This window comes from Bombina bombina, chromosome 2, assembly GCF_027579735.1.
Source record: "Bombina bombina isolate aBomBom1 chromosome 2, aBomBom1.pri, whole genome shotgun sequence".
NCBI classification, from domain to species: Eukaryota; Metazoa; Chordata; class Amphibia; order Anura; family Bombinatoridae; genus Bombina; species Bombina bombina.
Genome location: NC_069500.1, coordinates 474,585,392 through 474,607,004, shown reverse-complemented (window position 1 = coordinate 474,607,004; position 21,613 = coordinate 474,585,392). Strand labels below are relative to the sequence as shown.

Below are 21,613 nucleotides of genomic sequence, written 5' to 3'. Positions count from 1 at the left end.
CTTCAGATAGCCTATGTTCTGTGTGTATAAAGGCCAAGGTGGTTCCCCCATTAAATGTATGTGTGAAGTGTGCCATAGCGTCCAAACAGATAAAGGACAGTACTGTCACATTTAAAGATGTTGCCCAAGATGATTCTTTAAATGAAGGTAGTGGGGATAGTTCATTATCCTCTCCTTCTGTGTCAACACCAGCTTTGCCCGCACAAGAGACACCTAGTACATCTAGCGCTCCAATGGCTGTTACTATGCAGCAATTAGCAGCAGTAATGGATAATTCTCTAGCAGCCTTTTTATCCAAACTGCCAGCTTTTCCTAGAAAGCGTGATTGCACAGTTTTAAATACAGAGGATGAGCAAGCAGACGCAGAGGATAATTTATCTGTTGTGCCCTCACATCAATCTGAGTTGGCGGTGAGGGAGGGCCTGTCTGAGGGGGAAATTTCTGACACAGGAAAAATTTCTCAGCAGGCAGAGCCTGATACCATTGCATTTAAATTTAAGCTAGAACACCTCCGCGCTCTACTTAAGGAGGTGCTAGCGACACTTGATGATTGTGATCCTTTGGTGATTCTAGAGAAATTGTGCAAAATGGACACATTTTTAGAGGTCCCAGTGCACTCTGATGCGTTTCCGATACCCAAGAGGGTGGCGGATATAGTGACTAAGGAGTGGGAGAAGCCAGGTGTACCTTTTGTTCCCCCTCCTATATTTAAGAAAATGTTCCCCATTGTTGACCCCAGAAGGGACGCATGGCAGACGGTCCCTAAGGTAGAGGGGGCAGTTTCAACGTTTGCTAAGCGCACAACTATACCAATAGAGGACAGTTGCGCTTTCAAAGATCCTATGGATAAAAAATTAGAAGGGTTGCTTAAGAAAATCTTTGTTCAGCAAGGTTTCCTTCTTCAACCAATTTCGTGCATTATTCCTGTCACCACGGCGGCGTCTTTTTGGTTCGATGAACTAGAAAATTCGCTCCAGAAGGAGACTCCATATGATGAAGTCATGGACAGAATTCACGCACTGAAGTTGGCTAATTCCTTTATTTTAGATGCCGCTTTTCAATTAGCTAAACTAGCGGCGAAAAATTCAGGTTTTGCAATAGTGGCGCGCAGAGCGCTTTGGCTAAAATCTTGGTCGGCGGATGTGTCGTCCAAAACAAAATTACTCAATATTCCTTTCAAGGGTAAGACCCTATTCGGACCAGAATTGAAAGAGATTATTTCAGACATCACTGGGGGAAAGGGCCATGCCCTTCCACAGGATAGACCTTTCAAAGCAAAAAATAAGTCTAATTTTCGTTCCTTTCGTAATTTCAGGAACGGACCGGCTCCTAGCTCTACAGCCTCTAGACAAGAGGGTAACGCATCCCAGCCCAAACCAGCATGGAAACCATTGCAAGGCTGGAACAAGGGGAAACAGGCCAAAAAGCCTGCTCCTGCTACCAAATCAGCATGAAAGGATAGCCCCCGATCCGGGACCGGATCAAGTAGGGGGCAGACTCTCTCTCTTTGCTCAGGCTTGGGCAAGAGATGTCCCAGACCCCTGGGCGATAGAGATTGTCTCTCAGGGGTATCTCCTAGAATTCAAGGACCTTCCTCCAAAGGGAAGGTTTCACATGTCTTGCTTGTCTTTAGACCAGACAAAGAGACGGGCATTCTTACATTGTGTAGAAGACCTTTTAAAAATGGGAGTGATACAACCAGTTCCAAAAGCAGAACAGGGACTGGGTTTTTACTCAAACCTGTTTGTAGTTCCCAAAAAGGAGGGAACGTTCAGGCCAATTCTGGACTTAAAAATTCTAAACAAATTCCTCAGAGTTCCATCGTTCAAAATGGAAACAATTCGAACAATTCTACCTATGATCCAGGAGGGTCAATACATGACTACCGTGGACCTAAAGGATGCATACCTGCATATTCCAATCCACGAAGTTCACCATCAGTTCCTAAGGTTCGCCTTCCTGGACAAGCATTATCAGTTTGTGGCTCTTCCCTTCGGATTGGCCACTGCCCCAAGAATTTTCACAAAGGTATTAGGGTCCCTTCTAGCGGTGCTAAGGCCAAGGGGCATTGCGGTAGCACCTTACCTAGACGACATCTTAATTCAGGCGTCGTCCTTCCACAAAGCGAAGGCTCATACGGATATTGTTCTAGCCTTTCTAAGGTCTCACGGTTGGAAGGTGAACGTAGAAAAGAGCTCCCTGTCTCCATCCACAAGGGTTCCCTTCCTGGGAACGATAATAGACTCGGTAGAAATGAAGATCTTTCTGACAGAGGTCAGGAAGTTAAAACTTTTAAACACTTGTCAAGTTCTTCAAACCATCCCTCAGCCCTCCATAGCTCAGTGCATGGAGTTAATAGGACTAATGGTTGTGACAATGGACGTGGTTCCATTTGCCCGAATTCATTTAAGACCACTGCAACTGTGCATGCTCAAACAGTGGAATGGGGATTATGCAGATTTGTCTCCCCAGATCCTGTCTCAGGCAATGAGTTTCCGCAGACCAGAATGGGTCATTGTCACGACCGACGCCAGTCTCTTAGGCTGGGGCGCGGTCTGGGACTCCCTGAAAGTTCAGGGTCTATGGTTTAGGGAAGAATCTCTTCTCCCGATAAACATTTTAGAACTGAGAGCGATATTCAATGCGCTCCTGGCATGGCCTCAACTAGCGGAGGCCAAATTCATAAAATTTCAGTCGGACAACATGACGACTGTAGCGTACATCAATCATCAAGGGGGAACAAGGAGTTCCCTGGCGATGAGGGAGGTATCCAGGATCATCAGTTGGGCAGAGGATCACTCTTGCCACCTATCAGCAATTCACATCCCAGGTGTAGACAACTGGGAAGCGGATTATCTGAGTCGTCAGACTTTCCATCCGGGGGAGTGGGAACTTCATCCGGAGGTTTTTGCCCAGTTAACTCATCTATGGGGCATTCCAGATCTGGATCTGATGGCGTCTCGGCAGAACTCCAAGGTTCCACGCTACGGGTCCAGGTCCAGGGATCCCAAGGTGACATTGGGAGATGCCTTAGTGGCGCCTTGGTCGTTCAATCTAGCTTATGTCTTTCCACCGTTTCCTCTCCTCCCCAGGCTAGTAGCCAGGATCAAACAGGAGAAGGCTTCGGTAATTCTAATAGCTCCTGCGTGGCCACGCAGGACTTGGTATGCAGAACTGGTGAATATGTCATCGGCTCCACCATGGAAGCTACCTTTGAGACAGGACCTTCTAGTGCAAGGTCCATTCGAACATCCAAACCTAGTTTCTCTGCAACTGACTGCTTGGAGATTGAACGCTTGATTCTATATAAGCGTGGGTTTTCGGAATCAGTTATAGATACTCTGGTTCAGGCTAGAAAGCCTGTAACCAGGAGAATATACCATAAGATATGGCAGAAATATCTCTGTTGGTGCGAATCCAAGGGTTACTTATGGAGTAAAATTAGGATTCCAAGGATACTTTCCTTTCTCCAAGAGGGATTAGAGAAAGGTCTGTCAGCTAGTTCCCTAAAAGGACAGATATCTGCTCTGTCTGTTTTGTTGCACAAACGTCTGGCAGCCGTGCCAGATGTTCAGGCGTTCGTACAGGCGTTAGTCAGAATCAAGCCTGTCTACAGACCTGTGACTCCTCCTTGGAGTCTAAATTTAGTTCTTTCAGTTCTTCAAGGGGTTCCGTTTGAACCTTTACATTCCATAGATGTTAAGTTACTATCTTGGAAAGTTTTGTTTTTGGTTGCTATTTCTTCTGCTAGAAGAGTTTCTGAATTGTCTGCTTTGCAGTGTAATTCACCCTATCTGGTGTTTCATACAGATAAGGTAGTTTTACGTACCAAGCCTGGTTTTCTTCCAAAAGTGGTTTCTAATAGAAATATTAACCAGGAAATAGTTGTTCCTTCTCTGTGTCCTAATCCAGTTTCTAAAAAGGAACGTTTGTTACACAATCTAGATGTGGTTCGTGCATTAAAATTCTATCTAGAAGCAACAAAGGATTTCAGACAGACATCATCCTTGTTTGTTGTCTATTCTGGTAAAAGGAGAGGTCAGAAAGCTACTGCTACCTCTCTTTCCTTCTGGCTAAAAAGCATAATCCGATTGACTTATGAGACTGCCGGACGGCAGCCTCCTGAACGAATTACAGCTCACTCTACTAGAGCTGTGGCTTCCACATGGGCTTTCATGAATGAGGCTTCTGTTGAACAGATCTGTAAGGCAGCGACGTGGTCTTCTCTGCATACATTTGCCAAATTTTACAAATTCGATACTTATGCTTCTTCGGAGGCTATTTTTGGGAGAAAGGTTTTACAAGCAGTGGTGCCTTCCGTTTAGGTTACCTGACTTGTTCCCTCCCTTCATCCGTGTCCTAAAGCTCTGGTATTGGTTCCCACAAGTAAGGATGAAGCCGTGGACCGGATACACCAATGTAGGAGAAAACAGAATTTATGTTTACCTGATAAATTTCTTTCTCCTACGGTGTATCCGGTCCACGGCCCGCCCTGGCATTTAGTCAGGTTTATATTTTTGTTTTTTTGAACACTACAGTCACCACAGCACCCTATGGTTCTCCTTTTTCTCCTAACCGTCAGTCGAATGACTGGGGGGCGGAGCTAGAGGGGGGGGGCTATATGGACAGCTTTGCTGTGTGCTCTCTTTGCCATTTCCTGTAGGGAATGAGAATATCCCACAAGTAAGGATGAAGCCGTGGACCGGATACACCGTAGGAGAAAGAAATTTATCAGGTAAACATAAATTCTGTTTTTAAGGAGCCGATAGATTGTGATTGACCCCTAAATTTGGTAACTTAATCTATGGTGTATTTAGTTTTAGTGAAGTACAGTGACTTTTGTCATAGTAAATATAAATTAGCAAACAATATAAAGAAAGGTATCAGTTGTCTGCACCCCTTTTCCTTGAATCTATTGCAGGATCTGCTCTTATTCAATTGCTAAAAATAACAAATTAAAATGTAACAATGTTTGATAATCCTTGGGTATTTATGTATACAGCAATGTTTTCATGTAGTTTTCAAGCTGAAAGGTAATGATCAAATATTTTTAGTTCTTTTCTTTTTTTACCATATATTTTAATATTGGATGGTTAATTCTAGGTCTCTGTTGGTTGTATTTCATTTGCAAGACCATGATGTTTTTTGTTCTATTAAAAAGGAAATATTTTATTTTAATATACATGCTACTGAACATTATGATACATCTGAAACAGAGCAAATATAATGTAAACTTTTTAAATTGATAAATATAAGATTTTGCTGAAAAGCTATATGTCCCATATTCAACACTGTACATGTGTCCCAGCAATCTTGATAAGCACAATATCTGTATAAAAATTGCAGGGGCAGGGGGGGGGCGTGTCCAGGCAGCGTTCTGAACAGGACGCACATTCTGAGAGGTCTGAGCAGAAGGTATAATAATCCGCCGATTATTGACATAAAACAGCGAGAATAACAGCATATAATTCAGGGACATTGCAGATCAGTCACTTGTGGCCCTATTTTTATTCTTCTCGCTGTATGCATGACGCTGGGACTACAGATTGGAACACAAAGGCCTAAGGCGGCGGCCTGTTACTAGGCATCAACCTCCCCCCGGGAAGAGCCGGGTTATCAGTGCTGCTAGGGACCCTAGCTTACTGAACCTCTTCACACCACATCACTAGTTGGACATTAAATTTATTCACTGCTAATCGCCATAGTGTTGGTACGGGACATTTGGGAACTGAGAGGATTCATTACATTAATATGACGGACAAGGAAGAAAAGATCAGCTTGACATGCTCTGTGGTTTTTCCAGCAAAGCTTGAGGCTCTTATGAACCGGCTGATAGAGGGAGCTCCGTATGACTACCTAATGAACCAATTGACTATGAGAAGTGAGATTGCTCATTGCCCGAACGAACATCCGGATTTAGTGCAGCAAAACAACTTGGGCACTACAGTAACTCCTTTTACATCACAGGACACAAACAATTCAGGGCAACTCTCCTTGATCTCATATGAAACATATGTTGTGGCGCGGTATAGTGTCGAGGTCAATAAACTAAACGCACCAACAGACGGAGAGGCCTTTTATCACGGCACCTACCAACCAAAGTGGTCTACGTTGACGACTCAGGGAAACGATCACACTACATTAACTACCACTAAATGGCATACCTTCCTATCCACACATTTGCTACCCGATTCGGAACTGCCGGATAGGAACAATATTGGAGCCTTTGGATCCCACGTGGCGACAGATCCCTGTGAGTCACAGACGCCATCTTTAAAGATAAGCCTAGAAAGTTGCCAGGCAGATAGCGGAACAGTATTTCTCTCCTCACCGCTCCCAAACTTAGACCTGGGTAACATAACACAAGAGACGCTCTATAAGGTAAAATTAATCACACGAACTCCACCTCAAAGTCGATACCGAAAATGCCTAACACTGCCTGTGAAGAAAAGCAGTATAGAGCAATGGTGGGGAAGAAGAAGATTGTAGAAAGACGTTCACGGACTGTCTTTTCATTTACCTAAATTTGGGAGGAGATACAACGGTTCACGAGAAGAGTGAGTGAGAGCGAGCCAGCATTACCCTCTGTGTTTCACATGTTAGAATTTAATGTTAAGGTTAAATGTTTCTTAGTTTGTTTTCTCAATGATCGTTACTGCTGGACTCCCCTCCACTAGAATATGACAGGAAGATCCCGGGGACTGTGTGTAGTTAAATTCTCTGGTACAGTTATGTGTGGAGCGTAGCAAAGCTAGGATATTACATTTGGGTTAATAGCGATCAATGGTAATATGTACTGCTTTTAGACGTATCCCTATTCCCTCTGGTAAATGTGATATTTTTGTTCAACGGTTATACATAAGAACACTGTTAGAGACTTGAGGGTAATAACATGTCTGCAATACTGCTACCTCCAGACTTTACCGCAATTTGGTTTAACTCCAGTGGTAAGCAGCCGTAGCCACGGGAGGAAACAAAAAAAAAAAAAAAAACAAAAAAAAAAAAAAAAAGCAGCTACACAAATCAGTAGGTAATGAGTTGTCACTGGAAATTCACAATCACATTATTAACGTAGTACCAGCAAAATATGTATAATACCAACATTAACTGGCTAGGCACGATATCACTAGACTCCTCATCATTAGAAATACATACCCACTGTAAGACTGGAGGTCAGAATAAGGAATGGAGGCATAAGACAATGGGCCTTGTGATGAGAGCAGGATGTGATGTCACTAGTATGTGGGCGGGGCTTAGGTCCGGTGTCTGTGTCGCAGTTAGTTTAGTACAATCAACCTGTCTGGATGTGTATTGCTATGCTCTGTAATAAAATAGAGTTGTACCATCATTGCTGTGTCCTGCATATGTCCTGCATCTCATGACATGGTGTCAGAAGTTCTGGACTGCGCTTCTGTTCCTGAATGATTGCAATGTCAAAGTTTACCCCACCTGAGCCTTTTGACTTTTCTCAGCCTGCAGCTTGGCCCACATGGCGTCAGTGGTTTCAGCGCTTCAGGATTGCATCCAAACTGAACAAGGAGAATGGTGAAGTACAAGTTAATTCTCTTTTATACTCTATGGGGAAAGATGTAGAGACAGTGTTCAATGCTTTTACTTTCCAAGAAGGGGAAGAAGTTAACTTTGATATAGTTATGGATAAACTCAGTGCCCACTTTGTGCCCAAAAGAAATGTGATTCATGAGAGAGCTTGTTTTCACAAACGTAATCAGCGTGTGGGAGAATCTGTGGAGTCATTTGTGCGCAGCCTGTATGAATTAGCTGAATTCTGTGAGTTTGGTGTTGCTAAAGAAGAGCAAATCAGAGACAGAATAGTTATTGGAATTGCAGATGCTGAAGTCTCCCTGAAGCTGCAGTTAGAGCCTGATTTAACGTTAGAAGGGGCTATTAGGATGGCCCGCCAGAGTGAACTGGTGAAAAAGCAAAGTGCTGATCTGAGGTCTGAGAGTATTGTGGATGAAGTGCAACAGTCTAGGAAAACTTCTAGTGAAAGGCACAGTGTGAGCGGTAGATCTAAAGTACTGGAAAGGCCTAGAAGTGGATGGGCGCAACATGGCCGATGCACACGGTGCTACCGGGCTCATGATCAGAGTGCTATATGCCCGGCCAGAGATAAAAGATGCAGAAAATGTAACAGAATAGGCCATTTTGAAGTGGTGTGTGAAACTGAATACATTAAGGAGATGCAGGTGGACAGTGACCAGGAGGGTCAGGAAGTGTCTTTTGTGGGGTCTGTTGTGGAACGGACAAGCTCAGAGGAAGATTGGAAAGTTACTTTTACTGTAATGGGAGCCAAAGTTGATTTTAAGATTGACACTGGAGCAGATATCACTGTAATGTCTTTTGCTGAATTTATGAAACTGCCTCGACAGCCCCAGCTGGCGAAGGTTACTACAAATGTCCATAGTCCTGGTGGCCGCATTGATTGTGTGGGGAAATTTCTTGCCATCTGTGAGTACAAACAAAGGAAGTTCACCATGTGGGTGCATGTGATCCGAGGTCAGTGTGTTAACAGTTTATTGAGCAGAAAAGCAGCCTGTGACTTGGGCCTCGTGGCCAGAGTGAATGAGATCTCTGAAGATATGTTTGGCGAGTTGGGCCTACTGAACTGCAAACCTGTCCGTATAGCACTTAAAAGTGACGCAGTCCCATACAGTATTTCTACTCCTCGTAGAATTCCGTTCCCGCTCATGCCTCAAGTGGAGAAAGAGCTCATGCGCATGAAGTCTATGGGGGTTATTGAAGAGGTTGTTGAAGCAACTGATTGGTGTGCCCCCATTGTTCCAGTTGCAAAGAAAAACGGAAAGGTGCGCATCTGTGTGGACCTGAAAGGTTGAATGAGGCAGTGAAGAGGGAGAGATTTGTGCTGCCGACATTGGAAGATATAGCCCCGAAGTTGGCTGGGGCGAAGTTCTTTCTCTTGTTAAGTGTATCCAGTCCACGGATCATCCATTACTTATGGGATATTAACTCCTCCCCAACAGGAAGTGCAAGAGGATTCACCCAGCAGAGCTGCTATATAGCTCCTCCCCTAACTGCCATTACCAGTCATTCTCTTGCACCCAACGAATAGATAGGATGTGTGAGAGGACTGTGGTGATTATACTTAGTTTCATACCTTCAATCAAAAGTTTGTTATTTTATAATAGCACCGGAGTGTGTTATTCCTTCTCTGGTAGAATTTGAAGAAGAATCTACCTGAGTTTTTCTATGATTTTAGCCGGAGTAGTTAAGATCATATTGCTGTTTCTCGGCCATCTGAGGAGAGGTAAACTTCAGATCAGGGGACAGCGGGCAGATTAATCTGCAAAGAGGTATGTAGCAGCTTATTATTTTCTGACAATGGAATTGATGAGAAAATTCTGCCATACCGATATAATGTAAACTCAGCCTTAAATGCAGTAGCAGCAACTGGTATCAGGCTGTCATGTATGTATATTTTACACTTCAGTATTCTGGGGAATGGCACTTCACTGGAATTATACTGTATGCATAAAACTTTAGCCTAATTTGCAGGGACTAGCAACAGGCTTTTTAATAACACTCAATTTATTAATGTTAAACGTTTTTTGCTGGCATGTAAAATCGTTTAATTTTCTGAGGTACTGGGTGAAAAAATGTTTTGGGCACTATTTTTTTCCACTTGGCAGTCGTTTTATTTAATTTCTGACAGTTTACTGATCTCTCTCACTGTTAGCTATCAGGGTTAGTTATCCTTTGCTAATGGGAGCAATCCTTTGCTAAAATTGTGTTTTTTACAAAGATTTGATGCTATAACTTTTCAGTTTATTAATTTTCAACTGTCATAACTTTTTCTGTGCTTCTTATAGGCACAGTACGTTTTCATATTATAGTAAATTACTTGAAAAGTATTTCCAAGTTGCTAGTTTATTTGCTAGTGTGTTAAACATGTCTGATTCAGAGGAAGATATCTGTGCTATATGTGCTAAAGCCAAAGTGGAGCCCAATAGAAATTTATGTACTAACTGTATTGATGCTACTTTAAATAAAAGTCAATCTGTACAAATTGAACATATTTCACCAAACAACGAGGGGAGAGTTATGCCGACTAACTCGCCTCACGTGTCAGTACCTGCATCTCCCGCTCGGGAGGTGCGTGATATTGTAGCGCCGAGTACATCTGGGCGGCCATTACAAATCACATTACAGGATATGGCTACTGTTATGACTGAAGTTTTGGCTAAATTACCAGAACTAAGAGGTAAGCGTGATCACTCTGGGGTGAGAACAGAGTGCGCTGATAATATTAGGGCCATGTCAGACACTGCGTCACAATTTGCAGAACATGAGGACGGAGAGCTTCATTCTGCGGGTGACGGTTCTGATCCAAACAAACTGGATTCAGATATTTCAAATTTTAAATTTAAGCTGGAAAACCTCCGTGTATTACTAGGGGAGGTGTTAGCGGCTCTGAATGATTGTAACACAGTTGCAATACCAGAGAAAATGTGTAGGTTGGATAAATATTTTGCGGTACCGGCGAGTACTGACGTTTTTCCTATACCTAAGAGACTTACTGAAATTGTTACTAAGGAGTGGGATAGACCCGGTGTGCCGTTCTCACCCCCTCCGATATTTAGAAAGATGTTTCCAATAGACGCCACCACACGGGACTTATGGCAAACGGTCCCTAAGGTGGAGGGAGCAGTTTCTACTTTAGCTAAGCGTACCACTATCCCGGTGGAGGATAGCTGTGCCTTTTCAGATCCAATGGATAAAAAGTTAGAGGGTTACCTTAAGAAAATGTTTGTTCAACAAGGTTTTATATTGCAACCTCTTGCATGCATTGCGCCTGTCACGGCTGCAGCAGCATTTTGGTTTGAGTCTCTGGAAGAGACACTTGAATCAGCTCCATTAGATGAGATTACACACAAGCTTAAAGCCCTTAAGTTAGCTAACTCATTTATTTCAGATGCCGTAGTACATTTAACTAAACTTACGGCTAAGAATTCCGGATTCGCCATTCAGGCACGCAGAGCACTGTGGCTAAAATCCTGGTCAGCTGACGTTACTTCTAAATCTAAATTGCTTAATATACCTTTCAAAGGGCAGACCTTATTCGGGCCCGGGTTGAAAGAAATTATCGCTGACATTACAGGAGGTAAAGGCCATGCCCTGCCTCAAGACAGAGCCAAACCTAAGGCTAGACAGTCTAATTTTCGTTCCTTTCGTAATTTCAAAGCAGGAGCAGCATCAACTTCCTCTGCACCAAAACAGGAAGGAGCTGTTGCTCGCTACAGACAAGGCTGGAGACCTAACCAGTCCTGGAACAAGGGCAAGCAGGCCAGGAAACGTGCTGCTGCCCCTAAGACAGCATGAATCGAGGGCCCCCGATCCGGGAACGGATCTAGTGGGGGGCAGACTTTCTCTCTTCGCCCAGGCTTAGGCAAGAGATGTCCAGGATCCCTGGGCGTTAGAGATCATATCTCAGGGATACCTTCTAGACTTCAAATTCTCTCCCCCAAGAGGGAGATTTCATCTGTCAAGGTTGTCAACAAACCAAATAAAGAAAGAGGCGTTTCTACGCTGCGTACAAGATCTTTTATTAATGGGAGTGATCCATCCGGTTCCGCGGTCGGAACAAGGACAAGGGTTTTACTCAAATCTGTTTGTGGTTCCCAAAAAAGAGGGAACTTTCAGGCCAATCTTGGATTTAAAAATCCTAAACAAATTCCTAAGAGTTCCATCGTTCAAAATGGAAACTATTCGGACAATTTTACCCATGATCCAAAAGGGTCAGTACATGACCACAGTGGATTTAAAGGATGCTTACCTTCACATACCGATTCACAAAGATCTTTACCGGTATCTAAGGTTTGCCTTTCTAGACAGGCATTACCAGTTTGTAGCTCTTCCATTCGGATTGGCTACGGCTCCGAGAATCTTCACAAAGGTTCTGGGTGCTCTTCTGGCGGTACTAAGACCGCGAGGAATTGCGGTAGCTCCGTACCTAGACGACATTCTGATACAAGCTTCAAGCTTTCAAACTACCAAGTCTCATACAGAGTTAGTACTGGCATTTCTAAGGTCGCATGGATGGAAGGTGAACGAAAAGAAGAGTTCTCTCTTTCCACTCACAAGAGTTCCCTTCTTGGGGACTCTTATAGATTCTGTAGAAATGAAGATTTACCTGACAGAAGACAGGTTAACAAAGCTTCAAAATGCATGCCGTGTCCTTCATTCCATTCAACACCCGTCAGTAGCTCAATGCATGGAGGTGATCGGCTTAATGGTAGCAGCAATGGACATAGTACCCTTTGCACGCCTACATCTCAGACCGCTGCAATTGTGCATGCTAAGTCAGTGGAATGGGGATTACTCAGACTTGTCCCCTACTCTGAATCTGGATCAAGAGACCAGAAATTCTCTTCTATGGTGGCTTTCTCGGCCACATCTGTCCAGGGGGATGCCATTCAGCAGGCCGGACTGGACAATTGTAACAACAGACGCCAGCCTACTAGGTTGGGGCACTGTCTGGAATTCTCTGAAGGCTCAGGGATAATGGAATCAGGAGGAGAGTCTCCTACCAATAAACATTCTGGAATTGAGAGCAGTTCTCAATGCCCTTCTGGCTTGGCCCCAGTTAACAACTCGGGGGTTCATCAGGTTTCAGTCGGACAACATCACGACTGTAGCTTACATCAACCATCAGGGAGGGACAAGAAGCTCCCTAGCAATGATGGAAGTATCAAAGATAATTCGCTGGGCAGAGTCTCACTCTTGCCACCTGTCAGCAATCCACATCCCGGGAGTGGAGAACTGGGAGGCGGATTTCTTAAGTCGTCAGACTTTTCATCCGGGGGAGTGGGAACTTCATCCGGAGGTCTTTGCCCAAATACTTCGACGTTGGGGCAAACCAGAGATAGATCTCATGGCGTCTCGACAGAACGCCAAGCTTCCTCGTTACGGGTCCAGATCCAGGGATCCGGGAGCGGTTCTGATAGATGCTTTGACAGCACCTTGGACCTTCGGGATGGCTTATGTGTTTCCACCCTTCCCGATGCTTCCTCGATTGATTGCCAGAATCAAACAGGAGAGAGCATCAGTGATTCTAATAGCGCCTGCATGGCCACGCAGGACTTGGTATGCAGATCTAGTGGACATGTCATCCTGTCCACCTTGGTCGCTACCTCTGAAACAGGACCTTCTGATCCAGGGTCCCTTCAAACATCAAAATCTAATTTCTCTGAAGCTGACTGCTTGGAAATTGAACGCTTGATTTTATCAAAACGTGGTTTTTCTGAGTCAGTTATTGATACCTTAATACAGGCTAGGAAGCCTGTTACCAGAAAGATTTACCATAAGATATGGCGCAAATACTTATATTGGTGCGAATCCAAGAGTTACTCATGGAGTAAGGTTAGGATTCCGAGGATATTGTCTTTTCTACAAGAAGGTTTAGAAAAGGGTTTATCCGCTAGTTCCTTAAAGGGACAGATTTCAGCTCTGTCCATTCTTTTACACAAACGTCTGTCAGAAGTTCCGGACGTTCAAGCTTTTTGTCAGGCTTTAGCTAGGATCAAGCCTGTGTTTAAAACTGTTGCTCCACCATGGAGTTTGAACTTAGTTCTTAATGTTTTACAGGGGGTTCCGTTTGAACCCCTTCATTCCATTGATATCAAGTTGTTATCTTGGAAAGTTCTGTTTTTAATGGCGATTTCCTCGGCTCGAAGAGTCTCTGAGTTATCTGCCTTACATTGTGATTCTCCTTATCTGATTTTTCATTCAGACAAGGTAGTTCTGCGTACTAAACCTGGGTTCCTACCTAAGGTGGTCACTAACAGGAATATCAATCAAGAGATTGTGGTTCCATCTTTGTGTCCTAATCCTTCTTCGAAAAAGGAACGTCTGCTACACAATCTAGATGTAGTCCGTGCCCTGAAATTTTATCTACAGGCAACTAAGGATTTTCGACAAACGTCTTCCCTGTTTGTCGTTTATTCTGGTCAGAGGAGAGGTCAAAAAGCTTCGGCTACCTCTCTCTCCTTTTGGCTTCGTAGCATAATACGGTTAGCCTATGAGACTGCTGGACAGCAGCCTCCTGAAAGAATTACAGCACATTCTACTAGAGCTGTGGCTTCCACTTGGGCCTTTAAGAATGAGGCTTCTGTTGAACAGATTTGCAAGGCTGCAACTTGGTCTTCTCTTCATACTTTTTCCAAATTTTCCAAATTTGACACTTTTGCTTCTTCGGAGGCTGTTTTTGGGAGAAAGGTTCTTCAGGCAGTGGTTCCTTCCGTATAAAGAGCCTGCCTGTCCCTCCCGTCATCCGTGTACTTTAGCTTTGGTATTGGTATCCCATAAGTAATGGATGATCCGTGGACTGGATACACTTAACAAGAGAAAACATAATTTATGCTTACCTGATAAATTTATTTCTCTTGTAGTGTATCCAGTCCACGGCCCGCCCTGTCACTTTAAGGCAGGTAATTTTTCCATTAAACTACAGTCACCACTGCACCCTATGGTTTTCCTTTCTCTGCATGTTTTCGGTCGAATGACTGGTAATGGCAGTTAGGGGAGGAGCTATATAGCAGCTCTGCTGGGTGAATCCTCTTGCACTTCCTGTTGGGGAGGAGTTAATATCCCATAAGTAATGGATGATCCGTGGACTGGATACACTACAAGAGAAATAAATTTATCAGGTAAGCATAAATTATGTTTTTCCACATTAGACGCTTCTAGCGGCTTTTGGCAGATCCCCCTGGATCCAAAGTGCCGCAAACTGACTACCTTTATCACACCGGTAGGTCGGTTCTGCTTCTGCAGACTCCCCTTTGGGATATCCTCCGCTCCTGAAATCTTTCAAAGGGAAATGAGTTCTCTCCTGAGTGGCCACGTGGGCACAGCGGTCGTCATGGACGGCATTCTAGTGTATGGGTCTACAGTGGAGGAGCATGATCAGCGTTTGAGTTGTGTGCTGCAGGCTATCAAAGAGTCTGGGCTGAAGCTGAATAAAGAAAAATGTCATTTTAGGAAAACTGAATTATGCTACTTTGGGCATATCATCAACGGGGATGGCATCAAGCCAGACCCCGAGAAAATTCGGGCTATTGAACAGATGAAAAGCCCTTCTGATGTACATGAGCTGAGACAGATATTGGGCCTTTTAAATTACGTGGGCAAGTTTCTTCCAGATTTATCTACAGTTTTACACCCTATCACAGAGTTGCTTAAGAAAGATGTTGCCTGGGTCTGGGGACCCTCACAAGAAAAAGCGTTCCTGCATGCCAAGTCCCTGCTGGGGTCTGTCCCAGTGCTGGGGTTCTACGACCCTTCAAAAAAGACTGTGGTTAGTGCTGATGCAAGCAGTTATGGGTTGGGGGCTGCAGGAGTGAATGACAACAAACTACAGCCCATCGCCTACTGTTCCCGTACACTGACGGCTGCGGAGTCAAAATACGCTCAAATTGAGAAAGAGTGCCTGGCTGCAGTTTGGGCCTGTGAGCGCTTTCAGCATTATCTAGTGGGTTTGGAGAAATTTAGTCTGGAAACTGACCACAAACCGCTAGTCCCTCTAATCAATTCTTATGACATTGACAAAACACCCTTGAGATGCCAGAGACTTTTAATGAGACTGCTCAGGTTCAATGTTCAGGCAGTGCATATGCCGGGGAAACAGCTGGTTGTGGCAGATACACTATCCAGGCTCCCGCTGGCTGCTGCTGAAGAATCCTCCACAGAATCGGATGTGAAAGTGTATGTTGATTCAGTTCTGGCCTCTAAGTCCATTTCTTCAAGGAAACTGGAAGAGATAATGAAAGAGACATATTTGGACACAGATCTGCAAGAAGTTATAAGGTACATAAGAGAAGGCTGGCCCGAGAGCCGGGCAGCCTGGATGTCTTTAAGTGCTTACCAGCCAGAGAGGTCGCAGCTCACGGAGCTGGAGGGGTTGGTGTTGTTCCAAGACCGCATTGTAATTCCTGTCAGCATGAGGAAAGAGATGTTAAACAGGATTCATGATGGCCACTTAGGCATTACAAAGTGCAGAGAGAGAGCAGCTACAGCTGTGTGGTGGCCTGGGATCAGCTCCGACATTGCAAATCACGTGTCTAAATGTGCCTTTTGCCGGGAACGCCGGCCTACTCAGAGAAGGGAGCCCTTGATGTCTACTCCGCTGCCTGCGGGGCCGTGGCAGAAAATAGCTGCTGATTTGTGTGAACTGCACGGGAAAAAGTTTCTTGTTGTGATCGACTACTATTCCAGGTATTTGGAAATTGCACCCCTAAATGATATCACAAGTCAGGCCGTTATCATTCGCCTGAAGAGCTTGTTCGCCCGCTGGGGCATTCCAATGGAGCTGGTGAGTGATAATGGTATGCAGTTCGCTTCTACAGAGTTCAGTGCTTTCAGCAGGGAATATGATTTTGTACATTCCACGTCAAGTCCACATTATCCGCAGGCCAACGGAATGGCTGAAAGGGCAGTTCAAACAACAAAATTCATTCTAAAGCAATCTGAGCCGTACCTAGCCCTCTTGTCATACAGGGCGACGCCCATTCAAGCCACCGGGTTTAGCCCGGCACAGCTGATGCTAGGACGCCAGATTCGCACCACTTTACCCTCAGTGGGTGTCTTCAAGCCGCCTGGCCCTGTTCCTCGGGACGAAGTCCTTAGGAGGGATGAAGAGGCCAAAAAGGGTTATCGTTTCTTCTACGACAGGAGACATTCTGTCAGGCCTTTACAGGAACTGAAAGCGGGCCAAAGTGTCAGAATTAAACTGGATGATGAGAAGAAATGGAAGACGCCTGCTACGGTAGTGGGCCGCTCTCCAGAACCAAGGTCTTACACAGTCCTTACAGAGGGAGGGACGGTTACACGCCGTAACCGAAGACATCTTCAGTCTGTACCTGAGAGTCTGGAACCGGATACCTTAGTACCTCCGCCGGTGGGATCCCCTGTTCTAAGAGAGGTGCCTTCCCCTCAGCAAGATCACAGCGGGGATATATCTTTGCCTCCAGCAGACTCTTGTTCACCATCTTCTGTATCAGAGAACAGTTCATGCAAAGTTACATCAAGCGGAAGAGTGGTGAAACTTCCGGCCCGATACAGGGACTGACTTTAGCTAGAACAGTAGTCTACCCCGATGTCCAAGTCAGGATGTAATTTATGTGTTCATGTTTTCTAATCTATCTGTTTTTATAATGTTCAAAAACAAAAATGTTGTATACCCTGTTGGTGTACCTTGTTATTTATTATATGCAAATGTATGCTTTGCCTTTGAAAAAGGGGAAGATGTGATGAGAGCAGGATGTGATGTCACTAGTATGTGGGCGGGGCTTAGGTCCGGTGTCTGTGTCGCAGTTAGTTTAGTACAATCAACCTGTCTGGATGTGTATTGTTATGCTCTGCAATAAAATAGAGTTGTACCATCATTGCTGTGTCCTGCATATGTCCTGCATCTCATGACAGGCCTCAATCTGTTTATCAGTCAAACCCTTCTGTCATTGTCCTACATAACCATATTGACACAAGAGGGGTTTATGCTATAGTTAATTATATACAGGATTATCTAGGGTAGACACAGATACATAAGCACACCTCTCACTGTTAATGATCTATAATATATCACTTTTCATTGGGTAGTCCAATACTTAACAGTCTATTTGAGGTAGACCTCAGTGCTTAACGCTAAATGTAATACACTAGTCATAAGCAAGCCAATCCCAACATCAGCATGCCTGGCTTTATTTTTTTTATTTTATTTTTTACTGCGAGAGTCAAGAGAGATTTTCCTAGCTGAGGCATAGATAGAGCACACTGCAAACATAACCCACTTGTCCTGTCCAACCAACATTTTAATGGGTCCCCATTTACTTACATAGATTTATAAAAAATATGACCAGTTGGATAAATGAGAGCATTATAAAAATACATGTTTTTATTGTATAATCAGAACAAATGACGTCAATGCATTGTATAATATGTTATTTTTACACTTGTTGTAAAACATCAAAATGTTCAATATAGCTCTTTGAAAAAATAAAAATAAATAAAAAATAAAAAAATTGCAGGGGCAGAGGTAATGATTGCTATTAAAGTGTGTGCATTAAAGGGACACTGTACCCAAAAAATTTCTATCGTGATTCAGATTGAGCATGAAATTTTAAGCAACTTTCTAATTTACTCCTATTATCAAATTTTCTTCATTCTCTTGGTATCTTTATTTGAAATGCAAGAATGTAAGTTTAGATGCCGGCCCATTTTTGGTGAACAACCTGGGTTGTCCTTGCTGATTGGTGGATAAATTCATCCACCAATAAAAACGTGCTGTCCAGAGTACTGAAACAAAAAAAAAAAGCTTAGATGCCTTCTTTTTCAAATAATGATAGCAAGAGAACGAAGAAAAATTGATAATAGGAGTAAATTAGAAAGTTGGTTAAAATTGCATGCTCAATCTGAATCACGAAAGAAATTTTTTGGGTACAGTGTCCCTTTAAGCAGTTGCTTCCATTTATTAACACAAATGTTGTACATTTTTATATCTTATGTCACAGTCACTGTTGACACCAACATTCTAATGCACATGGATTATGGAATATTCATGAGCTTTTGGCCAATGCAGCCCCTCATATGATTCAGACACATTTAGTACGTAGACGATCTGTCTAATAAGTGTTAAAGGGATACTAAACGCAATTTTTTTCTTTCATGCTATTTTTTTTCTCTTGCTATCTTTATTTAAAAATCAGGAATGTAACGCTTAAGAGCCGGCTCATTTTTGGTACAGCACCTGTGTTATGCTTGCTTATTGGTTTTGCTAGATGTAGCCACCAATAAGCAAGCACTATCCATGGTGCTAAACCTTAAATGGGCTGTCTCCTAAGCTTCAGATTCCTGCTTTTTAAATAAAGATAGCAAGAATACAAAGAAAAAATAATAGTATGAGTAAATTAGAAAGTTGCTTAAAATTGCATGCTCTATATGTATCATGAAAGAAAAAATTTTTAGTATCCCTTTAAGTGCAGAGTCACACAGAGTGAACTTTTTGCACACTTTTATACCAGTCAACCTTTATTTTCTTATCTTGGCATTCAGGTTGCAGAACGAATAGGATACCCAGTCATGATTAAAGCATCTGAGGGTGGCGGAGGAAAAGGCATCCGAAAATCAGAACAAGCTGAAGATTTTCCCAACCTCTTTAGACTGGTGAGATATCTAAAGGGATTTCTGATAGAAAATCTATTTCACTATTAATGCAATATATGTAAATATATGCTTATATATACAATTCTGTATTTTACACACACTTTGTAGCAGCACATTATGAGCCTTGGGGTTATGTATTTATGTACTTAAACAAATGTCTTCATCCACTCTCATTTAAATAGGTACAGACTGAGGTTCCTGGATCTCCTATCTTTGTAATGAAACTTGCTCAGCATGCCCGACACTTAGAAGTTCAGATACTGGCAGATCAGTATGGCAATGCGGTTTCTCTCTTTGGCCGTGACTGTTCTATTCAAAGACGGCATCAGAAGATTATCGAGGAAGCACCAGCTACTGTAGCTGCCCCCTCAGTGTTTGAATACATGGAGCAGGTGGGCTGACTTCTTTCTTAGTGTTAATGAATTCTTCTGTGCTACAGGATATCATACGTCAATGTGAAAGGTCATTCATAGTTATGAAGTAAGGTAACTTATGGTAGTATCATTTTGTCCAGCTAAAAATGTTCTTGTGTTTCAACAAATCTAATGCCATTTGTTATGGTAATTTCTTAACATTCTGGATATCGCTACATTTTATCTGTATCATACGTAAATCTTGGCCTTTGGATTTTGTTCAGTTTGTGCGAGAGACATTTCTATAGGATTCTGTTGTTAAGAATCTTACAGTAGCATTCTCTGGGCTTGGTTCACATACTACCGTAGTGGTCCATTCTGTTACTTATCTCTGCATACTTTTTCTAGTGTGCCGTGCGCCTAGCTAAAATGGTTGGATATGTGAGTGCGGGCACTGTGGAATATCTGTACAGTGAAGATGGGAGCTTCCATTTCCTCGAACTGAATCCCCGACTTCAAGTGGAACATCCATGCACAGAAATGATCTGTGACGTCAACTTGCCTGCTGCCCAGCTACAGGTACTGGAAGTTCACTAAATGAATACCCTTAATAAATGAGTAATGTTGAATTCTTTAGATCTCAAGATCTCCTACCGAGCAGAGTGACATAATTAAAATGAACCTATAGATTGCTAAGAAATATTTGCCATGCTTAGAAATAAACTTAAATGCATCATTTCCAGTCATGTTTTGCCAGCATTTTTAGTGTTTTCTAAGGATAAATGTGCATTTGTAAGATAATTCCTGCATTAATAGGAAATCGGGACAATATAGACAATTAAAGGCTGTATAGGAAGAAATATAAAGTTCACACCTGTGGTCTTCAAGTGTTCATTTGTAAGATGAGTTCTAAATGATCGCCATTGTTCATTTGATACATCATGTGTCTTTCACCAAAAATCAGCAACTAAAACTTACAGTAATTAAATTTTTTTTCTTTCGTAATTTAGAAAGAGCACACAATTTTAAACAACTTTCTAATTTACTTCTATTATCTAATTTGCTTAATTCTCTTGATATCCTTTGCTGAAAAGTATATTTAGATAGGCTCAAGTAGCTGCTGATTGGTGGCTGCACATAGATGCCTCACATGATTGGCTTACCCATGTGCTTTGCTATTTCTTCCACAAATGATATCTAAAGGATGAAGCAAATTAGATAATAGAAGTAAATTGGAGATAATAGAAGTAAATTGGGATGTTGTTTAAAATTGTATTCTCTATCTGAATCATGAAATAATTTTTTGGGTTTAATGTCCCTTTAATTTTGTAAATGTGTCCACTGTCTACTTTTGTTTTTTTTTAGGGGGATATTTTGATACTGTAGCATTCAATATGCCATATTTAATTTAGTTTATTGTGAATTTCTAAAATATAATACCACTATAAAAAAAAAAAACATTTGTCTTATTTGTGCAGCTTTTTTGGTCATTTGAATAATTTTTCATTTCAGATCTCTATGGGAGTTCCCTTGCATAGAATAAAGGACATTCGGGTACTATATGGAGAGTCTCCGTGGGGTGATCAACCTATTTGTTTTGAGAATCCTGTGAATACCCCAAATCCAAGAGGTCATGTGATTGCTGCCAGGATAACCAGTGAAAACCCAGATGAGGTACTAAACACTCTACTCCCACACAAACCCAATTGCGTTTAACCAAAGTGCTCTGACCCGACATGAATTATGAATATTTCATATTCCAATATTCTTCACATAGCAGAATATGTTCTATGTATTCTTCAATACATATATATGATGTTTTTTTTGGTAAAATATATATCTATACCTGTATATGTATGTATGTGTGGTATGTGTGTGTATATATATTTATATATATATATATATATATATATATATGTGTGTACAGTATGTATGTATGTATGTCTAGTTAAAAATACTTAGAACATTTTTTCCTATGTGACATTCGAATGTGAATTTTTTACAGAAAATACGTAGTTAAACACTTTATTAAAAATACTTATTGCATATATATGATTATACATGTTTTC

The 21,613-nt window shown here is 42.5% G+C and overlaps 1 protein-coding gene across 4 annotated transcripts in view; it reads left to right on the top strand.

Annotated features, from left to right (window-relative positions):
• ACACB (acetyl-CoA carboxylase beta) overlaps nt 1-21,613 on the top strand; it is a 350,436-nt gene that overhangs the window by 138,301 nt on the left and 190,522 nt on the right. For all 4 annotated transcript variants that reach the window (XM_053702123.1, XM_053702121.1, XM_053702122.1 and 1 more), the window contains 4 exons: nt 19,081-19,191; nt 19,374-19,583; nt 19,953-20,123; nt 21,057-21,218. In XM_053702123.1, coding sequence (XP_053558098.1) covers nt 19,081-19,191; nt 19,374-19,583; nt 19,953-20,123; nt 21,057-21,218 — 654 coding nt within the window. The remainder of the gene's footprint in view (nt 1-19,080; nt 19,192-19,373; nt 19,584-19,952; nt 20,124-21,056; nt 21,219-21,613) is intronic.